The sequence below is a fragment of the Onychostoma macrolepis genome, chromosome 04 (genome assembly GCF_012432095.1).
Source record: "Onychostoma macrolepis isolate SWU-2019 chromosome 04, ASM1243209v1, whole genome shotgun sequence".
In the NCBI taxonomy this organism is placed as follows: domain Eukaryota; kingdom Metazoa; phylum Chordata; class Actinopteri; order Cypriniformes; family Cyprinidae; genus Onychostoma; species Onychostoma macrolepis.
In genome coordinates, this window is record NC_081158.1 from 12,718,092 (window position 1) to 12,741,319 (window position 23,228).

At 38.6% G+C, this 23,228-nt stretch overlaps 4 protein-coding genes across 6 annotated transcripts; 1 reads left to right on the forward strand and 3 right to left on the reverse strand.

Annotated features, from left to right (window-relative positions):
- Positions 1–251: 251 nt before the first annotated feature.
- On the forward strand, positions 252–3,449 carry LOC131539394 (uncharacterized). 2 transcript variants are annotated; one of them, XM_058773966.1, is made up of 4 exons: positions 252–990; positions 1,775–1,885; positions 2,326–2,602; positions 3,099–3,449. In XM_058773966.1, exons 1-4 carry the CDS (start codon positions 266–268, stop codon positions 3,201–3,203), a joined length of 1,218 nt encoding a protein of 405 aa, XP_058629949.1. In that variant the 5' UTR covers positions 252–265; the 3' UTR covers positions 3,204–3,449. The 2 variants fall into 2 exon arrangements, with proteins under 2 accessions (XP_058629949.1, XP_058629950.1); XM_058773967.1 differs by lacking the exon at positions 252–990 and adding an exon at positions 1,469–1,669.
- An 821-nt stretch (positions 3,450–4,270) lies between these two features.
- On the reverse strand, positions 4,271–7,794 carry LOC131539435 (G2/M phase-specific E3 ubiquitin-protein ligase-like). 2 transcript variants are annotated; one of them, XM_058774046.1, is made up of 8 exons: positions 7,568–7,794; positions 6,880–7,166; positions 6,570–6,786; positions 5,858–6,111; positions 5,450–5,578; positions 5,193–5,333; positions 4,981–5,086; positions 4,271–4,622 (listed from the first exon to the last, which is right to left on the reverse strand). In XM_058774046.1, the coding sequence occupies exons 4-8, from the start codon at positions 6,026–6,028 to the stop codon at positions 4,402–4,404; spliced, it is 768 nt and encodes a 255-aa protein (XP_058630029.1). In that variant the 5' UTR covers positions 6,029–6,111; positions 6,570–6,786; positions 6,880–7,166; positions 7,568–7,794; the 3' UTR covers positions 4,271–4,401. The 2 variants fall into 2 exon arrangements, with proteins under 2 accessions (XP_058630029.1, XP_058630028.1); XM_058774045.1 differs by having other exon boundaries at positions 6,880–6,957; positions 7,048–7,794.
- Positions 7,795–11,936: 4,142 nt separating this feature from the next.
- LOC131539425 (chemokine XC receptor 1-like) lies at positions 11,937–13,401 on the reverse strand. The gene has a single exon (XM_058774026.1). It carries the CDS (start codon positions 13,256–13,258, stop codon positions 12,416–12,418), a length of 843 nt encoding a protein of 280 aa, XP_058630009.1. The 5' UTR covers positions 13,259–13,401; the 3' UTR covers positions 11,937–12,415.
- An 8,987-nt stretch (positions 13,402–22,388) lies between these two features.
- On the reverse strand, positions 22,389–23,072 carry LOC131539440 (hydroxycarboxylic acid receptor 2-like). The gene has a single exon (XM_058774057.1). It carries the CDS (start codon positions 23,070–23,072, stop codon positions 22,389–22,391), a length of 684 nt encoding a protein of 227 aa, XP_058630040.1.
- Positions 23,073–23,228: the final 156 nt, after the last annotated feature.

The following is a 23,228-nucleotide window of genomic DNA, read 5'->3' on the forward strand; positions in this document are numbered from 1 at the left end:
GTTACATCACGCCAGACTTGGAGTGAATATTAGCTTTAGGGAATCAGTTGGATAAGTCATGGTAATGAATAAGCTAAAGTTGGGGATTCATCCGTTGTGTGTGAGTTTTCAGTGATTTACTACGAGCCTACTACTAAGTTACTAATACACTCTTATCATAGTTCTAAGTTAATAACCATTGCTTTAAACATATTTCTGAATATTGAGCCCTGAAACTCCATTTAAATTATTGGGAGAATGTTAGGGTTTGAAATGTAATTACTGTATGTTCATTAATGCAGCTGATTTTTCTGACTTCCATTTTTTTGTTTCTAAGCAACGGCTGCTTGACCACATTTTGGAACGACTCCGCTCTCGTTTAGAGCATATTCTTGGACAATTGCCTCTGGATTTGGACTACTTAGAGTTCATTAGCACACAAGAATTTGTATTTTTAAATGCCATATCCAGTCATGTAGCTGTTTCACAGCCTATTTTAGATGCCTTGACAGAGCTACATAGCCTTGTAAATGTAGAAAAAGAAAAAAGTAAGCAACACTATAAAACTGTGCAATTTGAGCAAGGACCAGTTGGACGACCGAGAATGGTCCTGTCTTTGGAATACATTTCCAGCCTTTTGGACCTTAATCTGTCCATCCCATGCATAGCTGCGCTTTTGGGGGTGTCGAGACGAACAGTCCATCGACGCATGGCTGAGTCTGATCTCTCAGTTAGGGCACTGTACAGCACTCTGACAGATGAAGAATTGGACCAGTGTGTGATAGACATTAAATCCAGGCAGCCTCATTCTGGATATCGAATGGTGAAAGGACTTCTTCAAGCTCAAGGACTGCGGGTGCAGTATGAACGGGTCAGAGCTTCCATGCACCGTGTTGACACCATCAGAGTCATATCCCGAATTACCAACTTAGGTTGCATTGTTCGAAGAACCTACTCCATTCCTAGCCCTCAGTCCTTGATGCACATTGATACCAATCATAAACTAATCCGGTAAGTTTTTAAAGTCCTTTTATTGACAAAGGACAGATTAATTAAAAACAGTAAGATAATATTGTAATGAAATAATTATACTTTTGTATAGGCCTATTCATCATACCATCTTTATTTAATAGTGCTGCTTTCATGCTACTGCACACATATTCTCCATCAAACATGATAACTGTGTTGTTCACATTCACTTTTGACATACTAAATTACTTTTTGATTGCTTCTAAAATTACAGTAATAATCTTGGGTTTTAGAAATTGCTGTATTTTATTTTGCAATTGTTAAAAACATTTTTTAAATTGTTCACAAGTATAAGTTCACAATTCAGATGCTTTTTCAAAAGCTTACCTGTGAAAAAGCAAACAACTAACATTTTCTCTAAGTTATATTCATCTTTTTTGTATGTGTGTTTTCCTACAACAAGGTGCAAGGTCGCACACCCATTGGCTGCTCTGCTTTAACTGCAGCAGCCTATCGACGAGCCGCCAGTGACGTCAGCGCCTTAGCACATCATGTCCCGCCGAAATAGGCATGGCTTATGGCTATAAATACCGGGCTCGGATAAGCTAGCTTAAGCAACACTCGTTCCCTCTTCTAGAGAGAACCGAGACAACTTCAGTTATTTTTGCATGACTGTATAGATCTGTTTTTGTTAAAGCAAAGTCTATATAGATATAATGGGGTACCCTTTATAACTAAGTTAAAAGCATGCATCATGTTCCATGTTAATGTTTGGTTGAGATATATATAAAAAAAATAACTGTTATAAATGTTACTCTGTTTTAAGGGTACGGGCTGATCAGGGCGTGGAAAATGTAGATATTGCACGCCTCATGTTTACAGTCCGTGGCACTGGAAGGGGCAGCTTCATATCCGGCAAGAGTGTTCACAATCAACGGTCAGTCCAAAACTTCAGATAATGCTAGCTGAAAGATACCACCTCACTGCTGCCATGAAAGAACATTATTATTTGCTACAAATACAGTATATCAGCTTGCAGCAGTACTACTATTTGAGAAATATGTGAGCTGAAAGTCCTATCTCCAGTGGAAGCTGCTGTCAGTTAAAGGGTACTGAATTGCAACCTCCTTAGCATGCAAATTCAACAGACTTTTCCTTGCTGCAAAAAAATAAGTATGGGTCAATGGGTCTGGAATTACATCTGTATGTCACTTCTGTTTTGATAGTATGCAGTGACATTATATTCCATTAAACATTGTTTCTTCTTCTAAACAAATAAAGTAGATAAAGAAAAACACAACTATGCATTGAACAATCTGATGAATTTTCCCTGTACATTAAGTTTAAAGGTTCCTATTGAACTTCACTATTTTCCAGAATCGAGAGGCTTTGGAGAGACCTGTGGGTAGCTGTCACAAACATCTACTATGATGTTCTCCACTACCTTGAAGAAGAGGGCTTCCTCAACATCACCAATGCTAAACACCTCCTCTGTTGCCATTATGTGTTCCTGCCACGGCTGCAAGATTCCCTGGACACTTTCCGCAGTGGCTGGGACAATCATCCAATAAGAACAGAAGGCCATATGACCCTTAATCAGCTGTGGGAGCTGGGCCGAATCCATCACCCAATTCAAGGCCCAGAAAATATGGAGGTATGTACCAAATGTACAACTTGAATGCTTTCAATAGTGTAAATCCCTACATTTGTGCTTGCAAACATTAGTTATGAAGATATTGCACGTATGTCAATACTCCCTTACCAAAGGCTGGCCTTAAAGGAATACTTTACTGATCAGCATTAAGCTTTGTGTCCGTAGTATCCTGGTAGTATTTTCGAAACGAAAGTGCATCGGTCCCTCATATCCCACTGCTGTTTTGTGTGTGGGAAAAATGCCTCCCTCCGATGATGCGAAAAAAAGAAAAAATGTTCTCGTCGCAGAGGGATGTGAGGGAACTACGCACGTTCGTTTGAAAATATTACAGAGATACTACGGATACAAAGCCTAACGCTAAACGGTGAAGTATTCCTTTAAGTTCATAAATATTTAGCAAAGCTGTTTACAAAAGTGTAGGTTACAGTAAGTGCCATAAAGCATTAGGATAAATAATACTGCAAACAAGTAAGGTTTTTCTATTTTGCTTTGATAGGGTATGGATTTTCCTCACATTGAGTGGGAAAACAGTGGACTTACTGCTGATGGCTACTCCAGTGTCATCGTCCCAGACACAGAAAGCTTTAAGAGAGGTTGTTGACCCAAGAGCTGCATCCCAGTCCTTTGGCTGTGATATCTATGTTGCTGCTGTTCAATTTTGTGAGCATGTTCTATCTGAAACCTGAAAGACACACACATGCCCCCCTTGTTTCCATAGTGTGTCAGATCAGGGCAAGCTAACTACCAACATTTACAAGACATAAATGCATTTTAGGCATTTCTTGTAATTGTTTTGAGTTTTATGAACGGGCCTTTATACTGTACAGATGTGAACAACTTAATTGAACTGGCAATAAAAACCCTTTGTAAGACTGGCAGCAGCTGCTAATGTGTCTATTTGAGCAAACGCCCCACAAATTAATCAGTACATGAGTTGTAGTGACCTACCGTATATGACTCTTATTCAATTGACAAGTCATCGCTTTGACAGACATCCATTGCAAAATGTGCTATTACCACTGAAGATCAAACTGACCCTGCATCACAATATACACATTTTCCTTGAATAACCGGAGGATTAAACATGCACTATTTTCATATTTAGGATGTTATGAAGTTAATCAGACTGAAAACTCTTGCTAAATTGCAGTCAAATGACCCTTAAAAGCACAGATGGGTGTTAAGATGATCAGTGTCATGTCTTTATAGAAGTTATTTGGTACCAAAGATTGGAAAAGCATGTTTGCAAAAGCAACAAAGGTTATAGTGGATTTGTTCTAGGCATTGAACATTCACTCTGGAGACAGATGCATTTCTGCATAAGATGTTAAGCACAGTGAAATAAAACAGGCATCATATGAGTTAATCTATGAGTTTCCATCATTCTAATCTGAAACAATAAATGTCAATCACTGATGATTTTTTTGGTAATGAAAACACTGACAGATCTGTCATGAACACAATGATACATTTATTATAAGAACCTCACAGACAAATACTGATGAAGCAATCTGAGAAAAGCAGCGGCAACAAAATATACTTCATCCAAATATTTCTGTGCTTAAATGCATTTGTACGTAACTAAAATAACACTTAACTTTCCTTAAAACTTTTTTTAAAAGGACATTAACTTTGAAGTTGCTACATTGCTAGCAGGTTGCATGCCAATTAATATAATTGTCCATCAAAAAACATAATGAACTTTGTATTCGTAATTTAGCATATTAATATGCAATCATTTAAACATTTAACATTAACGTTATTCAGTAACAGTAACGTTATTCACCACTGCTTTGTCCCTACACAAGACGAAATCCTGTTTGGCAAGTGCCAATACAAGCCAGGATGTCATTTTTAAAGGATGCATAGTCCTTGTAATGTCCTGGGATTCGCAGGGTCTCAAAACAGGTGGAGGCTGTTGGGAAGCTGCCTTTAACCACCTCAATGGATAGGTTATTCCTTGGCATAATCTCCCATCCTGTCCAGAATTTCAACAGGTCAGTCAATTCATCAGGTGATGCTGTGGATTAAACAAAATGGATCAAATGATAGGTTGCTACAAATAATGGAAAATAATTTAGAAAATTAATATAATGTTTAGTATTCAATAAATGTATCATAGTAGCTCTGTTATGTAACAAATAAAGCAGTTTCTTGAACAGAAATACCATAACACCATATACCCTGGTGAAATGTCAAAAAGGTATGAAAAAATACTATTAATAAAGCTGTGTGTGAAGAGTGTGTGGTTATCTACTCTTCCTGTCCTATATACAGGTGTGCAAAAATAGTCTTAATAATAACCTTAATGAATTGAACAATTTCTATAACTAACTGTTTAAAAAGTAACCTGCCACTTTCGAACTCTGTACACATACCATTTTCAATGAAGTGGCGAAGATAACCTGATATGCAGCATTTTGTGTCAAGTGAATAATCGTCGTCGTCATCTTCATGAGGCCAGGTGATGTGCTGCAGGATTATCTACATTGACAATAAAACAACATGACTTTAATAATCTTACCACTTTATCATGGATTCTATCTATATAATATATACACACAAATAATATTGAATTGTAAAAAGTTACAGCAGGGTTACAATCCACTGCTCTCTCCTGCGGAAAAAGCTGGGCCACTGTGTCAGGTCGTTTGGTCAGCAATGTCCACATTGGTGTCTCTTTAAGACCACGCCTGAATTGTTTGATTTGTCGTGTGACACGTCCAATTACCTGTTAATGACATTACCGGACAGAAGGTGAAACAAGTCATTTTTTATTATTATCCCAAAGCAAGTTCTGAGGATGACTTTTGCCAATATGTGACAGTTTCTTTATATTTCACACACAGCATGGATCAACATCTTCTCAAAAAGCCATCTTCGGTTATTTCCAGTAAGGCCAGGGAGATCCCAAGCGTAGGCCAACTCCTGGACACTTGTTTTGTCCTTGTCTGAGAGTTCAGATTCCCCTTCAAGCTTTAAGACAGAGAGGGAAGCGAAAGGCGAGGCAAGTTTATCTATATAGCACTATTTAAATTGCTTTACATACAACATTAAAAAGCAGTTTAAAATGTAAAAATATTCATTAAGGAGAATATAAAACAAAAGCTAAAATAGCACAGTCTTCACCCCCTCAGCCATTTTTCCATAAAATATTAGAACCCACTAAAAAAACAAATTGGCCAAGGGGTGGAGACTTTCTTGCTTGATTGTATATAACAGGGAAGAAATAATGAGGTTAGATAAAAAACATACAAGCCTGATTGTTTCACGGATGTCTAGGTCTGGACAGTCCTCTGGTGTTACTGTTGCAGTTTCCGGGCTTCCTCCAAACAGGACATGCACAACAGCAGGGCTAAGCCCTGACAGGCATGGTCCTCCATGAACAAAGGAGTGCCCCACCATTCTGCCTGCCATGACGAACATGTCACTTTCCACGAGAAAGTGAGAGGCTGAGGGCACTAAATGGCCTGGCTGTCCATCAAAGAGATGTGTAACAGCAGTGTTTGCTGTTTAAGAAATTTACAAATTTAGACAAAAATTCCAAATACTACATACTCTGCATAGTAGGCATTATAGTACATATTCTTTTGAGAATTTGAGTCCTGACTCTCTGTGGTTACTAAAGATCCCATGGCACTATTCGTAAGAGTAGGGGTGTTAACCCCGGTGTCCTGAACAAATTTCCAATCTGGCCCTCATACCATCATGGCAACCTAATGATCCCCATCTCTCAATTGGCTCATTCATCCCCCAACCCCCCAACTCCCCCTCCCCAGGCTGTTGCTGCAAATGAGAAAAGGTTGTCAGTCAACTTGCCTGGTAAAATAAAGGTTAATAATAATAATAAAATGGTTGCCAGTCCTGGTTGCCACATCTCAAAAAGGAATCGGGTAGGACTAATTAACAGAATTCTTCATGGTCATAGTACAACTAGCACAAATATACATCAATGGAATCTGCTTACCTCATCATGTGTTGTGCTCTCATCTAAATAAACAGTCCTGCGGCCCAGTCCTGCCTGCAAGTGGACTAGTTGGTCTTGTTCTTTTGGGGTTTTTTCATATTGTTTTGGAAAAAGGTGGAAAGCAACTTCTACTGGTTTAGGCCTTTTAGCAGGAACAAGACTCACTGGCGGAAAACACCTCTTCCCTTTTCCCTTAGTGAACATACCTGGAAACGACCTGTAGGAGATAGCACAGTCTGTTAAAACTTGATTACTATCAAACTATGAGTTTATATAAGATTAAATTAATCCAGAGAATATAATGCTGAACCTTGTCAATTCCATCTGAATAGAAGGTCTTGGTGGCTGATTGCCAGACCTCTCATTTTGGCCTATTTGCCTCCGTTCCCTGCCGTATAGTAACCAAAAATAATCATTAATCACAGACTAGAAAAATATCCTTGTGAACAGATTTTAAAATGTATTTTAAACACTTAACCTTATATCCTGACTGCTGCAAGGAACATCACTACTGGCTGCACCTCCTCCCCTTTCAGATTCGGTCAATAAGGACATTAAGTGCCTGGCTGATCGTAACAGCTCAGCATGACTAGTACCCTGTCAACACAAATATCATACAGAAAATACAAAATAACATCACGAGAAAAAGTTTTAAACCCACTGACCATACGACTGATGTTAAAGCTAAAGTGTAATCTGCATAAACAGCTGTTTATATCACACAAATACCCCGCTGTAACGTTACGTTATACTTTATGTGAGGCTTAAACCTTTTTATGAACGTTAATGTAGCTTTCAGCCAAAAAGTGGGCGGCCACCGTTGAGCTCTAAAGTTATCTTGCTAGCTATAACGTGTTGTTTAGCTGACTTAACTTACATAGGGAGACGAGTCACACAAACCATAGCTATATAGCATATGTGTTCCAAACATAATTAGCAACAACATACTTCTGTTCTGTCGAGCCCTGAGTCCGATTGTACATAAACAGCAAACTTACCGGGGCGCCTTCGTTTTCCCTGGAAGTCATCTTTACTTCTTCGATCATGACAGACAGGTCGTCGTGCTCTACTTCTTCTTCTTCTTTCCGTTTCATGGCCGTTCACTGCTTAGGAGTATTACCGCCACCTACTGTATACCTTGCGCACATGATCGTCGTGCTCGGTGCTCAACTGTTTTTCCTATCCTGGGTAGCCCAGATGTTACCATGTGAATATTTAACTTGAATTTTTCGATCTGAATTTGAGCAGTCGAATTAGACTGTTTTCTTTGAAAAATAATAACTTGAAATTTGAGATCTGAATTTGAGCAATCAAATTTGATCAACCTGAATCTATTTTATCTGAAATTCTGTAAGTTGATTTTTTTTTTTTTTTATTTGTGAGCATTGAAAAATATTCATCGAAATTCAGGTTTTGAGAGGTAAATTGAAACAAATAAATTCAGATACATGGTCTCCAAAGTAAAATAATTTCAAAGGTGTGAATTCAGAGCAAATGAATTCAGATAAATGTTTTTCAAAATAAAATATTTCAAAACTAAGTATTCAGTGGCTGTTAAATTAAATAGTTATGTCTCTTATTTGCTTCCATACTGGTGTACTAACATTACTAAAATGGCCCTTGTACCAGAAAACCCTCAAGACTCTAATGCTGATCTCAGTGATGTTGATGACCCAATAGAGGATCCTGATTATCACCCCGTCCAAGAAGAGGTAGCTGCTGACCGTTCTTTTGAGTCCCTGGATGAAGATGATGCTCCCTCAACAAACACATCCTCTACAAAGTCAAGTCAAGTCACCTTTATTTATATAGCGCTTTTAACAATACAAATTGTGTCAGAGCAACTTCACAATATCAAAATAGGAAAATAGTGTGTCAATCATGTAAAATGACAAGATTAAACACTAAATTTTCAGTTAAAGGCATTTCACAGAATGGAGAAAAAACCCTTGGGAGAAACCAGGCTCAGTCGGGGGGGGGCAGTTCTCCTCTGACCAGACGAAAAGCTTCCATGTACAAGAAGAAAAGGAAAACGCACTCTAAAAACAGTTTTCTTGAAGGAGCCAGAGGATACCCCTGGCTCAAGTTCCCCCTCAGGCCCACACAATGGCACAAGAAGAATCTGGAAGCATGAAGACATTGAGGAATTCCAGGTCACAAAATCAAGATTTGGACCCCCTGTGGTTGTACAGTCACCCTTCCAATACTTCAAAATGCTCTTCACTGATGACAAGATTCAGCATGTTGCCCATCATACCAACCTGTACTCTGCCCAGGAGCTGGGGGATCCAATCAAGACCAGCCCAAAAGAGATTGAAGATTTTCTTTCCATGCTACTCTTTATGGGTGTTTTCAAATTTCCATTGCTGGAGGATTACTGGCACCATGAGTAATAGCAGTGTGATAGCTGATATCATGCAAAGGAAGAGATTCCAGCTGTTACGCCGTTATGTTCACGTCAATGACAATCAGCAGTACAGTGAGAATCCAGATCGATTTGACAAAATCCGTCCACTCTTTGAGATGCTTAGCAAGCAGTGTCTCCTGATACCATCCACTTACAAGCACAGTGTGGATGAGGTCATGATAAGATATAAAGGCACAAGAGCTGGCACCCTCTGCCAATATATTGGCAATAAAGCAGATAAGTGGGGCTTTGAAGTCTTCTGCAGAGCCAGTTCATCTGGCATCATCCATGACTTGCTGCTGTATCAAGGGGCATCCACATTCTTCAATGTCGCCCTCAGTGAGGAGGAGCAGATGCTACCTTCAGGAGCCAAAGTTTTCTTGAAACATAAAAGCCTAAAATGCCATTATATTACTATCTTTTGCATTTTTTTTTTTTAGTTTTAGTTTTTGAATGCAGAAAGAATGTAATGTCTTTGGTTTTGTTACTTTTAGTTATTTATGTGTTATTTATTTTTGTTTATATTAGTATTATAGTTCAAAATTTCATATTTTCATAGTATGTGTATGAATTCCGGTACTTTTACCATAAAGTGTCATATCAACCATTTGGTAGAGGCTGATATTTTTAAAATTATGGGATGTATTGAAAAAAAATACATTGAGTGTGGTAACTAGCGACATAAGGAGATAAGAAATGCAAAAAAAAAAAAATTAAATTGCCTTTTTCTTGGTGGGGCAGCTAAAGGGTTAAAGGACCACATGTGCAATTTAAAGGGGTCATATGATGCGATTTCTATTTTTCCTTTTCTTTAGTGTTATGTAGCTGTTTGTGCATGTATAAGATCTGCAGTTACAAAGCTCAGTCTCCCACAGAAGGATTTATTCTATCTAAAAGAGAAGGCTAAATCCAGACCGGGCTAAAATTAAAACACACCCCCACATGTCTACGTCACGATGTGGAAATATTTGCATAATGCCGCCCAAATGATCACACAAAGAAAGAAGGCGTGGTTTCAGTAACCACAGTAGTGTTGATGCCGCCATGTCAGGGAGACGCTGTGTGCTTCTATGCGAAAACAAAAGCACTTTATTTGGCCTTCTGAAAGTAGATGCAGTTAGAAATCATTAAGATTACTTACAACAGAACAGCACAACCCAAATGTTCGAATTTGTGCAACGCATTTTATGGACGACAGTTTCGTGAACCTAGGAGAGTACAAGGCTGGCTGTGCAAAGGCTATTTCTAAAAGAAAGGGTCAATTCTTACTTTGCTATGATAATCTGGCGCTCTTAAATCAGCGGCTGTAAGTATGTTTTGTTAATAGTTTAAGTATTTGCTGTTGACTGTTAAAATGCGGAGTTTTGCGCCATGTAGAGTATCGCATCGTGTGTGAGAGAGAGAGAGAGAGAGAGGGTCACACATTACAGTGGAGTCAGCTTTCTTGTGTACTGCAAATACATACGAGCATCATCACTGTTTCTGTCATGCGACTCGGGCTTGAACTGATGGTAAAACTAAGGACATTATTAACTGTCTTTACATTTATTTTGAAGCTCGCGATTATGGAAAGGGGCGTTACATTTCCGACATGTGCTTGTGGTGTTCAGCCAATCACAATGCACTGGTTCAGCTGCAGGCGCGGCTCGTCTATAAATATTCATCCAAAACATAGACCTCTATATAAGCTGAATCAATAATAAATTGTAAATATGTTCAGCATTCTGCAACAAATATTTTTCGGATTTCCTATACTATTTTAAGTCGTAAAGTAAGCAGTATATATTCAAATCCTGCGCATGGCTTTAGCAGGCATGTATACAGGATACTAAGTGGGGCAGACAGTGAGCCCTCCTGAGCTCAACAGCGCCCCACAATTTTGCAACTTAAGTCTGTGGTGAAAATGGGAACTGCAGCGCGCTCTAATTGAGAGCCATTGGGGCAGATTTGAGACTGCCCCGCTTATTTTCATGTTAACTTACGTGAACCTCACTCCACCAGACGATATCAATCCGCTTCAGCTATGTCTGCATCAGGTCAGTAACTAGTTGGCATGTCTGTTTTTTTTTTTCTATGTGGAGTAGTGGAGCAAATGAACAAAGTAGGCTATACGTTAAATCCTTAAGTTTAAATGTGCTCACATGAATAGCCTTTATATGGTTCTGTTGTGTTTGTTTTGTTTATTCTGAGAATAGACATATGATCGTCTTTCCTCCCCCGAATTGCTCCACAACTTGTAACATTCTAAATCAACATTTGGAGGTGATAAATACTACATTAAGGCAATTATTATACAGCATTTTATGCATGTAACATTACTTCGAGCCTGTCAATCAACATTAGCACACCACCCACAGGATAACGCAAGGACATCTCTGCCAAAATTTTGAGTTCAGAGATTAGAATATAAAGTTTACAAAATAATCTGCCCCACCTAAATTTATGGTCAGGAGCCGCTACTGGTCAGCTGGCCAATCAGAGCAGACTGTGCTTGTCGGAAGGAGGGGCTTTGCAGAAAATGACGCGTTTGAGAGAGGCGGGGCATAGAGGAACTACAATAATGTACAGTATTTGAAAAATAATGTGTTTTTTTAACATTAAAGCATGTATTTTGTGCCTGAAGAGGAACAGTACGGGGCGTGGACCCGCCCTGCAGTAACCTCTGATTGGAAGACCCCGTCGTGGGACGGACTTCGCGGCTTGACCAAAACCCCAATGTCTGAGCAGCTCTTTCATTCTCTCGCCTTTGTTTTGATCGCGCTCCAACTTGTGCTCATGCACTGCATCACGCAGTTGGGCCATCCAGAACCCTGTTGTCAGCTTTCACCAAAATGCAAGTAACACAAACAAAGTTCATCTCTTGCTGAACTGGTGCGAATTGATCTTAAGAAGTTAAAGATTAAGCAGCCAAATCTCTGCTTTTGTGATTGTCCCAGGTTGCAATCTAGGAACTAGTAACAAATACTAGAATTTTGGGATTTCCTCCAATTTCAGCAATCCTCATTTTCAGAGCTTGTGTGTGTGTGTGTGTGTGTGTGTGTTTTCAATGATTTAGTTCCAGGTATCGTAGAGTAGTAAAAACTGTCCCTCTTTTTATATACTTCCTAAAGAATGTGGTTGAAATGGCAATATTTTAATTGATGTCCATGTAGAGATTAACAGTGTTCCTAATTTTACCAATATACATTAACCTAAATAAATAAAAAAACACAAGTAGACTCTGTTAGACAGAGCTTTACAAGTATATTTACAGAGGAATCAATGTTTATCACACTCTTACATGTTATGCTTTTAACACAGTGTTGTCGTCTGTGTTAATTCTAGTGGACAGCTGATGAAAACAGACAGGCAACATATTTACCCAGTAACAAGTTATCAACAAGTCAGCTTTAGTAAAAAAAAAAAAAAAAAAAAAAGTAAAACATTACAGCTGCATATTTTATGAGGAACAGAAGCAGGACAGTTTTCCAGCCCGGCGCATATGAAGAAAAGGCTGCACAAAACCAGCCAGAACAAAACAAGTCGAACTAGTGAACCAAACTGTCGAACTACTGTCTGCTGTCACAATGACTGAGATTCCTGTGATTGCAAACGGGAAATATAGAACAATCATGTTTACAGTAGTTATTAGAATGAGATTAAATGCTCTTCTCTTCATGTGGTTTTCCTCATCTCTATCTCTTCTTCTCTCTCCTGGTCCTGACTGCTTCAGAGCTCTGAGAACAGCCACAAAACAAAACAGCTGGATGGAGATGAGCAGTGTAAGCTGCACTGACGAGAACCATGCATGTGCACAAAAGTTGCCCGAGGAGAAATTATACATGCAGACTAAACACGAGCCAAGACTAATGATCCATATAGCAGTGCAGCAGATCACTCTATATCTGAGAGGTTTGTACTTCAGAAAGGTTACAGGATGAACCACTGCCAGGTAACGTTCAACACTGATCAGACACTGAAACAGAGGACGACCAGTGAATGTAAGCCCTAATAAAAACAAATTTAACAGCTTAAAACATAAAAACCACCTCGACAGTAGAAAGACCAAATTACCGAGACAGATACCAATCTCACAAACGGAGAGATTGAGGTTGAAAAACTCTGATGCAACTCCACTTGCTGTTCCCATGATGATGAGCCATGTAATATAAGCGTGTATAGGAAGACTAAACAAACTGATACTGTACAGACAGATTTTTAGATAGTCCATTAGTCCAAATGTATGAGTTGTGGAGTTTGTAGAGGCTTCAGGTGTGGTGAAGTTCACTGTAGAAGTATTCATCTTTGTGTTTGTCTTCTTAGTGTAATGGCTTACAAAATAATCACAATCTAAGCAGAGGGAAGTGAGAACAAACCAGGTGTAATTAAAAGGAATTGAAAGGAATGAACAATTTTCCAATTAAATATAAACAACTCAGTTTATACAGGTGCATCTCAATAAATTAGAATGACGTGGAAAAGTTAATTTATTTCAGTAATTCAACTCAAATTGTGAAACTCGTGTATTAAATAAATTTAATGCACAGACTGAAGTAGTTTAAGTCTTTGGTTCTTTTAATTGTGATGATTTTGGCTCACATTTAACAAAAACCCACCATCTCAACAAATTAGAATATGGTGACATGCCAATCAGCTAATCAACGCAAAACACCTGCAAAGGTTTCCTGAGCCTTCAAAATGGTACCTCAGTTTGGTTCACAAGGCTACACAATCATGGAGAAGACTGCTGATCTGACAGTTGTCCAGAAGACAATCATTGACACCCTTCACAAGGAGGGTAAGCCACAAACATTCATTGCCAAAGAAGCTGGCTGTTCACAGAGTGCTGTATCCAAGCATGTTAACAGAAAGTTGAGTGGAAGGAAAAAGTGTGGAAGAAAAAGATGCACAACCAACCGAGAGAACCACAGCCTTATGAGGATTGTCAAGCAAAATCGATTCAAGAATTTGGGTGAACTTCACAAGGAATGGACTGAGGCTGGGGTCAAGGCATCAAGAGCCACCACACACAGACGTGTCAAGGAATTTGGCTACAGTTGTCATATTCCTCTTGTTAAGCCACTCCTGAACCACAGACAACGTCAGAGGCGTCTTACCTGGGCTAAGGAGAAGAAGAACTGGACTGTTGTCTGGTTAATGTTTAATGAATAGTTTCGGGCTCGGGTCTGTAGCTAAACTAAAACTATATACAGTTGGCTACGCTGCTTTCATAGACGCATGCACACACACATTATTGCACACAGATAGAGATCGTGCAGCGAATACACAGCATGGAAACTTTTATTAGTAAAATAGCTTCGATAGGCTACTGACTCGCAATGTTATTTCTCTGCAATGAGGGGGTAAAATCGCTGTTTTTGAAGTAACTAAGCCTCATTGCTTGTAGAGAGAGACGCGCAGACGCAGGTTTACACACGCAACTTTCATCCCGCTCTCTCTCTCTCGCTAATTCAAATAAATGATTAATTAATTCAAATAAACGCGATATTACCGCATCTCTGTGTCTGATTTAAAGCAGGCTGAAGGCTAACGAGCCTTAACTGACGAAAATGACCATAATTTGCACGGTGGAAGAATTATCGTCTTGTCGTATACAACCATTCAAAAATTCGGCAGAATTGATGTGACCGCTGCACCTGATGTTCATAAACTTTCATAACTGGTAGGCCTAAGTGTTTTTTCTTTTGCCTTGTGAAGTGGCCGAGCCTTGATGAATCTGTTTCTTGACATGTATTTGCTTACTGACCGTTGCATGCAATCGTGAAATACAGCATCCTTTTTCTTTTCTTTTTTAAATTGGCTATTCGTTGTGGAAAAAAACAACAAAAAAGATTTTGGGTTTGGGTCGGGTTCTGGCTCTAAATTTAACTGTGCCACTCGGGTCGGGTAGGGTAGGGTAGGGTCAGACGATGTCGGGCACGGGCCGGGTTCGGGCTTCAATTTAAAGCCCGTGCAGACCTCTAGTGCAATGTCATCTGCTGGTGTTGGTACATTGTGTTTTTGGAAAACCAAAGTCACTGCACCCGTTTACCAAGACATTTTGGAGCACTTCATGCTTCCTTTTGCTGACCAGCTTTTTAAAGATGCTGATTTCTTTTTCCAGCACCTGTCCACACTGCCAAAAGCACCAAAAGTTGGTTAAATGACCATGGTGTTGGTGTGCTTGACTGGCCAGCTAACTCACCAGACCTGAACCCCATCGAGAATCCCCCAATGAGAAACAAGAGACCAAAAAATGCAGATGAGCTGAAGGCCACTGTCAAAAAAACCTGGGCTTCCATACCACCTCAGCAGTGCCACAAACTGATCACCTCCATGCCACGCCGAATTGAGGCAGTAATTAAAGCAAAAGGAGCCCCTACCAAGTATTGAGTACATATACAGTAAATGAACATACTTTCCAGAAGGCCAACAATTCACTAAAAATGTAAATGAAGTACTTATGAAGTATTCTAATTTGTTGAGTTGAATTGGTGGGTTTTTGTTAAATGTGAGCCAAAATCATCACAATTAAAAGAACCAAAGACTTAAACTACTTCAGTCTGTGTGCATTGAATTTATTTAATACACGAGTTTCAGAATTTGAGTTGAATTACTGAAATAAATGAACTTTTCCACGACATTCTAATTTATTGTGATGCACCTGTATGTACTAGCCTAATTAAGCTTGCATTAAGCTTATCAAACCCTATAGGACAAAATCAAGTCAACACAGTAGCAATGCTTTTTCTTGTTAACAATAAATTGAATAATAAAAAAGGGTTTGTCACCTGAAGAGTGAATGTACAGTCTCTCTGGATGTATAGAAATCTCTGTGCTGTAATTTGTAGACTGACTTCACAACAATATATGAGCATGACTCCAAATACTACACGATACATAAAACACCACATATGCAAAGGTAAAAAACAATCAAAAAGACAGATAGTCTCAGTAAAAAAATCAACAGCAAAGGCGGTTTACCTTTACCTGGAAAATGTTGATTGGATTGCTTGCGATTAGTCTTTTTGATTTATATGAAATGTGCAAAATCAGTTCATGCTAAAAAATAAATAAAATAAAAAAGCTAAAATTGTTTTTCTGTCTAGTGTGTTTTAATTCCACCAAATTTCACTGTCTTGTGAAGTTTTACGAACTGACACTTGAACAGAACAATTTGTAAAGTTAAGTGACTGCCAAGTATAGTAACCCATACTCTGAATTTGACCATCCAAGTTAACACACACAAACAACAGTGGTCAGCCATTTTTGCTGCGGCACCAAGGGAGCAATTGAGGGTTAGGTGCCTTGCTCAAGGGTACCTCAGTCGTGGGTATTGAAGGTGGAAGAGAGCGCTTTATTTACTCCCCCCACCTACTGGGAATCGAACCTGCAACTTTTCGGGTTACAAGGTCTAATTCCCTAACCATTAGGCCAGAACTGCCCCTTGTGTTCACTCCTCCAAAATCTTCATTTATTCGACACCAGACAGCACAGGTGCCCCTCATTCAACACCTGATATGCAAATTCTTAGACTGAGCATTTAAAACAGGGTAGACATCGATCTTATCATAGGATGTCAAATTTATTACAATTAATATGGAAAAGGTTACTCAGGGTCTTTGATGAGCTTTATTGGCTAATAACTTTTGTCAGTTCAAATACATTGGACAAATCAATTCGATAAACAAGGTAAATTAAGTTTAGTTTAAAATGTATTAACTATAGCAACCACATGTATGGGCCAGATTTACTAAATTGGGCAAGAGTGCAATCTCAAAGCACATATGGGAGTGGAAAGTTCTGCTGGTGATCTTCTGACAATGCGCAAATTAAAGAACTTATGCTATTCCAGACAACTCGAATTTCAGATTTTACACAGCTACTTGGAAACGACATCTGGAAAACCGCTTAAAGTTGGTCATCCGACCTGTGAACTAAATAGAGCAATCAAAAGCACATCACTAAGTCACTTACTAAATAAACAGTGATCACTACTATAAGCCATTTTACACTGAAAATATACAAAAGCCGTGTCTGAAGTAGCATATATACCACAAAAGGTACATTTATGGCTCGTTTCCTCTGGTGATGCGGTACAGTACAGTTCAGTACAGTACGATTCGATGCGGGTAACCCTGATCAGGCTTGCGTTTCCACTGCCAATAGTACCCTTACTTGGTAGGTGTGGTGTATGCGGAAATTAGCGATCAACGATAAAAGCGACAATAAGCACAACTCTGCCTCTTTTGTTAAATGTCAGTTTTAATGAACAATAATAGCCATTATAAAAGTATAAGTACAAAGTATAAGAGGCTTATATAAGAGGAAATAATGAAAAAATCGGCATAGCAAATTTTCAAATAGGCGCTATCTTTATAAATAAACCACAGATTTGAGTTCTAAACAATTACATTCTCACCTGAAAAACTCTTAAAACTACATTTCATGACACAATAACAGTATATTTAGAAAATTACGTGGGTTTTTGGGCAATGACATTTCACAAGTCCACAAGAACAGACAAGAACACATATTGAGAAATGGCTTGTCTGTGTGAAAATATAAAATTATAAAATACACTGTTATATATTTTTTTGTGTTTGCGCACTCTGAAGTAATAAGCCGAACACAGCAGAGCGGAACGAGTGAAGGAGAAGCTTTATCCCCTTATATCACGCAAAAGTGACGATTCTAGTCAACCAATCAATGTTCTGCAGTGAGTTTAGCTCCACCCTTTTGGTACCATTTTCTGTGCTAGGTACCCCAACAGAAGGGTACCAAAAAAATGGTACGGTACGGTTCGCTATTTTGGTACCATTCACAACTTCTGACAGTGGAAACGGAAATAATTGCGTTGCGTTGCGTACCGAACCGTACCGAACCGTACCGCTCAGTGGAAACGAGCCATTACATAGACATTATTGCAAAAGTGCATTTACAAAGGATTCACAATGCAACTCGAACTTAAATTTATGAAGCAGTGTTGCTATGTCTGAGATGTCGTAATTGGCAAAAAATCTGAAAGTTTAAGGTGCCTCTTATGATGGGTCACAACAAGAATTTCTGCTGCTTGGGTTTTTGTGACCACAAAAAATGTTATTCAGAGTTTTGTCAGCACAATAAACATTATCAATAAGTAAAGTTCAGTATCTTAATGTACTAAAATATCATAATTAGAAATATTGTGGCAAACAGAGATGGAGTTTTCCAGTGTGGTGCAAATAAAGAACAGGCTGCACAAAACCAACCAGCATATACTGTAGCAAGTAAAGCCAATAAACAAAAGTGTATCAACAGACTCCTTTATCATAATGCTAACAAATCCTATGATTGTATATGGGTCATATATGGTAGCCATGCTTGCAGTAGTTATTAAAATTAGATAATAACTACTGCTTCATGTGGTTTTCCTCCTTTCCTCTCTCTCCTGGTCCTGACAGCTTCAGAGCTCTGAGAACAGCCACAAGACAAAACAACTGGATGGAGAGGACAAGAAGAAACTGTGTTGGGAAGAAACGTGATAAATATAAAAGTGACTGTACTCTTCACTCAAAGTATACATGCAGAACATACAGGAACTAAGAATGATTGTCCAGGCCGCAGTGCAGCAGATCACTCTATATCTGAGAAGTATTTGTATTTCAGAAAGGTTACAGGATGAACCACTGCCAGGTAACGCTCAACATGGATCACACACTGAAACAGAGGAGGACCAGTGATGGAGAGTCCTACAAAAAACTGTTTAAAAGTTGAGAGGCTGATGAATCAATATGATAACAATTCAGACAGATACCAATCTCACAAGCAGAGAGATTGAGGTTGAAGAAAGCTGATTCAACTCCACTTATTCCTGTAACGATGAGCCATAAAACATAGAAGTGTGTAGGAAGACCAAATATGAAACTGATGCTGAAGATACAAGCTGTCTATTGTAATAAGCTGTGGAGTTTGCAAATGCTTCAGGTGTGGTGAAGTTCACTGTAGAGTTATTCATCTCTTTTAAAGCAGCTTTAAAAGTTAACCTGTGTACTCTTTTAATGCTTCCACTGTGGGGAAAAAAATGTGCCATTACAAAACAATCAAACAATATGACAATTTTCTGCTAAAAGAAAAGACCAAAAATCCAGTAAAGTTCACTGATACACAAGATGGAGGAAATTTAGTTTGTATGAAACAAGAGAGTGAGCTGATTGGTCGAGATTGACAGATCAGGATCAAGTATTCCAGAGAGCTGTGTAATAAGAATAAATAAAGGTTCAGTACATCCGCATGTCTAATATACCAGAGCACAACATTAATAAATGACTTACTAATACAAAAAATACGTTATAATATCTGCCTTGTATTGATTTCAGTTAAATTGTTACTCAGTAATAGAACAATAGTCTAATTTGTCTTAATAGCTAAAGCATTAAACTTGCCCTAAAAACACTTGGACATTATCAAATAGACACAGTATTGTTGTTGTTTTAAGGTAAAAACAAGAATTTGAGTTTTTCACCTGAAGAGTGAATGTCCGGTCGCTCTGGGTGTGTATAAATCTTTGTTCTGTGTTTTGTAGACCGACTTCACAGCTGTCACAAGAATATATGTGCATGACTTCATCTGCTTCACGTCACATAAAACACCAGGTATGAAAATATAAAAACATTGAGGTTCATACATATAAAAGTAGTCATGTTCAATCCAGTCTGTAATTATAAAAAGTACCCAACTGAAAGTACCTTTTTTCCCAGAACAATGAATTTAGTCTTCCCTAAAAATCTTTATACAATTGACACATAGCCAGTAGGTGCCACTCATTCAACACTGACCTGATATGTAAATTCTTAGACATTTAAAAATGTTACACATCTGTGTTATGATAGGCTGCCAAGCAATAATCTCCGTGGCAACCCTCAATATGCAAAAGATGATACTGGGTCATTGATGGAGTGTTTATGGATAAAATAGCAAACACTTACAACAACCACCTGATGCGCAGCGGAGGGTGGTTGCCTCTGCGAAGTGCATTCAAATAGTTTACAACCCTATATAACTGTATACAACCCTCAATAGCATCCCGATCCAGTATTTACCTCTATAAACCAATTCAAATCTTCTTTGAGCATTGCACAGAAATCTTTGTTCTATAACAGTGTGGTATTAAAACACCAACGTGATACCTTAATAGGTGCAGACACGAGAGATCTTAGCTGAAACCACACTATGATCATATAAAGGGCATGTCTTTATATCCGCTTTGAGTTTGAAGCATGAGAATATCTCTAAGAATATGTCTAACAGAGTAGAAGGTGAACTCTAGTAGGATGAAAAATGCGATATACATCAAGTAGGCTAAGATCCGACATAAATTTGCATAAATCAACAGATGATAGAGATTGCATTGGGTAGACACAATGCAGCTGCTCCCCACCCATTATTAACATTTTAATAACCAAAATTAGCAATACACGAAATTAAACAAAATAGCTTACAATGAAAGGCAAATTGTGACGTTTTGCCCACGTTAGACAAAAAGTCCAAAAGGACAAACAAAACAAGGAACGAAAAAGAAAACCTTTAAGACAGCATTGTAGGTAATGTCACTTTAACCTTACTCACAACTCCTGCATGGCCAAACTGCTCAGAAAGTCCTCCACCTCCAAAGGGGACTTGAAAATGTGCTGAGCCGAACCTCACGTTAACTTCAGCTGTGCAGGGTACATCAAGAAAGTTTGAAAGCCTATTTTCTGCGACTTGTTAGCTACCTCCATGAATGAACAGCGTCGGTTGATGGTGAACACACTATAGTCCGCGGCAAATCTAATATCTTTACCATCCACCTTGACTGGAGATTTTTTGGATGCACGGAGAATCGAATCACTATCAGTATAACGTAGCATCTTCATAATGAGCGCGGGCCTGCCGGAGTTGTTGGGAGGGCCTATGCATGAGCTCTCATGATCTCCGGTTTAGCCTCGGCCAACGAAGGGAACCATACAGGTAAAGATCCCCAGATATATGCCATGAGATTCGTGGCTTCCACGCCTTCCGGGAGATTCATAATACGAACGTTATCCCTGCGTCTCCGGTCTTCCAAATCAGCCATCTTTTCCTCGAATGTCGTCAATCTGACTTGTCATAGTTTTTCTCCGCTTTACCAACTCCGCTCTGTCTGAATGTTATCCAGTCTGTCTTGCAGAGTTTTAAACTGCGCTTCAATGAACTGCTGCTGTTTTTCCATTGCATTGGAAATCATGGCGGCGAGGGACTCTTCGGTCTTGGTTAGGTGCTTGATCGTGTTGTGTTTGTTTGGCAGCCGATTTACCTTGACGAGAAGTCATACTGTTGGTGCACCGTGTCAAAACATAAAACAAAATGTCGCGTAATTGGCGAAAAACAACTAATATTTAGTGAAAATGAGTGGCGCTAAGCAGAGCTAAAACACCATGCAGCCATCATGCTCACAGGTCACATGACACCCTCCACCTTTTTTCATCTTGATCAAAAGAACTTACATTCATGTGCAAAATATGATTTTCTCTCATATTTTGTTCGAGTTAAATTTCTGTTCCGTGAAACAAAAAGAGTTTGTCTCATTTTAGCTTGGAACTTGGCTTACACATGTTTGCTTATTACTGAGGATAAAAAGTTTTATCACCCGAGTCCTGTCTTGGGTTTATAATCTCGGTGCTGTGTTTTGTAGACTGACCTCAATCATCACAGGGATATCAGTGCATGACTTCATCTTTTGCGTGCCACATAAAACATGCAAATATTTCAAGCTTTTGCTTTGTAATATTTATTTGAAAAATGTGTAATTTGTATTGACCTATCAGAATCAAGTATTCCATGCTGCTTCTACAGTAACAAAAGCTAATTCAAATTGATCACCTGAATATTATTTTTGCAGACTGAACATCTAAACTTTTCCAGCACAGCTGGAATTCATCACTTTATACAAACTTTTAGACAGAAATTTAAAGGAGCGAGAGAGAAATAAATATGAAAAAATGACACCGGGTCTGATTAAAAATTTTATTTGATAAACACACTGATTTCAAACATAACTATATCCATTAAACACACTCAGAATAAACTTTATGTATAAATGAATAGGTCGAATAAAGATTTACAGACATAGACTGACTACTGATTATTGACTGTTTATATACTTTGTACACAAAATTAAGAAATATTTGACATCAGATCTTTGAAAATATAGCAGTATAAAGACCAATTAAGAAGAGACACTTCAGTTTAAAGCACAAAAAATGCCCCATCCACTAATAAAAATATATTTAAAATTAATAATAATAATAATAAAACTGTGTATAATTATTATTTTTTTTTTGCCAGTTTAGAGGAAATGAAGGAAGGAGAGTTTTCCAGCACGTTGAAGATAGAGAATTGGCTGAACAAAACCAGACAGCACATAACAAACCAAACTAGGAGATTAATTTATACTCCTTTGTTAACAGTATAAATACTGCTGAAATAATAAGTGGCCCATATGCAATAACCATGTTCACAGTAGTAATTAGAATGAGATTAAATGCTCTTCTCTTCATGTGGTTTTCCTCATCTCTCGCTCTCCTTCTCTCTCCTGGTCCCGACTGCTTCAGAGCTCTGAGAACAGCCACAAGACAAAACAACTGGATGGAGAAGAAGAGGAAGAACTGCACCAAGAAGACCCATGTATGTCCATTAGTATTATATAGCATTAACATGAACATGCAGAACAAACAGGAGCCAAGAGTGATTATCCAGGCCGCAGTGCAGCAGATCACTCTATATCTAAGAGGTTTGTACTTCAGAAAGGTTACAGGATGAACCACTGCCAGGTAACGCTCAACACAGATCACACACTGAAACAGAGGACGACCAGCAAGAAGAAGTCCTTGGAAAAGCAGTGCTATTAGCCCAAAAAATGAAAGCCAATTTAACAGTAGAAAACACGTAAGATCCAGACAGATACCAATCTCACAAACAGACAGATTAAAGTTGAAGAAATCTGACGCAACTCCGCCTCCAGTTCCTGTGACGATGAGCCATAAAATATACGAGTTTATAGGAAGACCAAATAGGATATTGATGCTGAACATACAAATTTCAAAAGAGCCCAGCAACATGGGAGCTGTAGAGTTGGTGGAAGCTCCTGATGTGGTGGAGTTCATTTCCTCCTTAGTTTCTGTGCTCAGACAGACAACAAAACAGGATTAATATTTCTATAGGAATAGAGAAATATAAACGTATGGGGTTATTCGGATTGCAGTTCAACATGTATG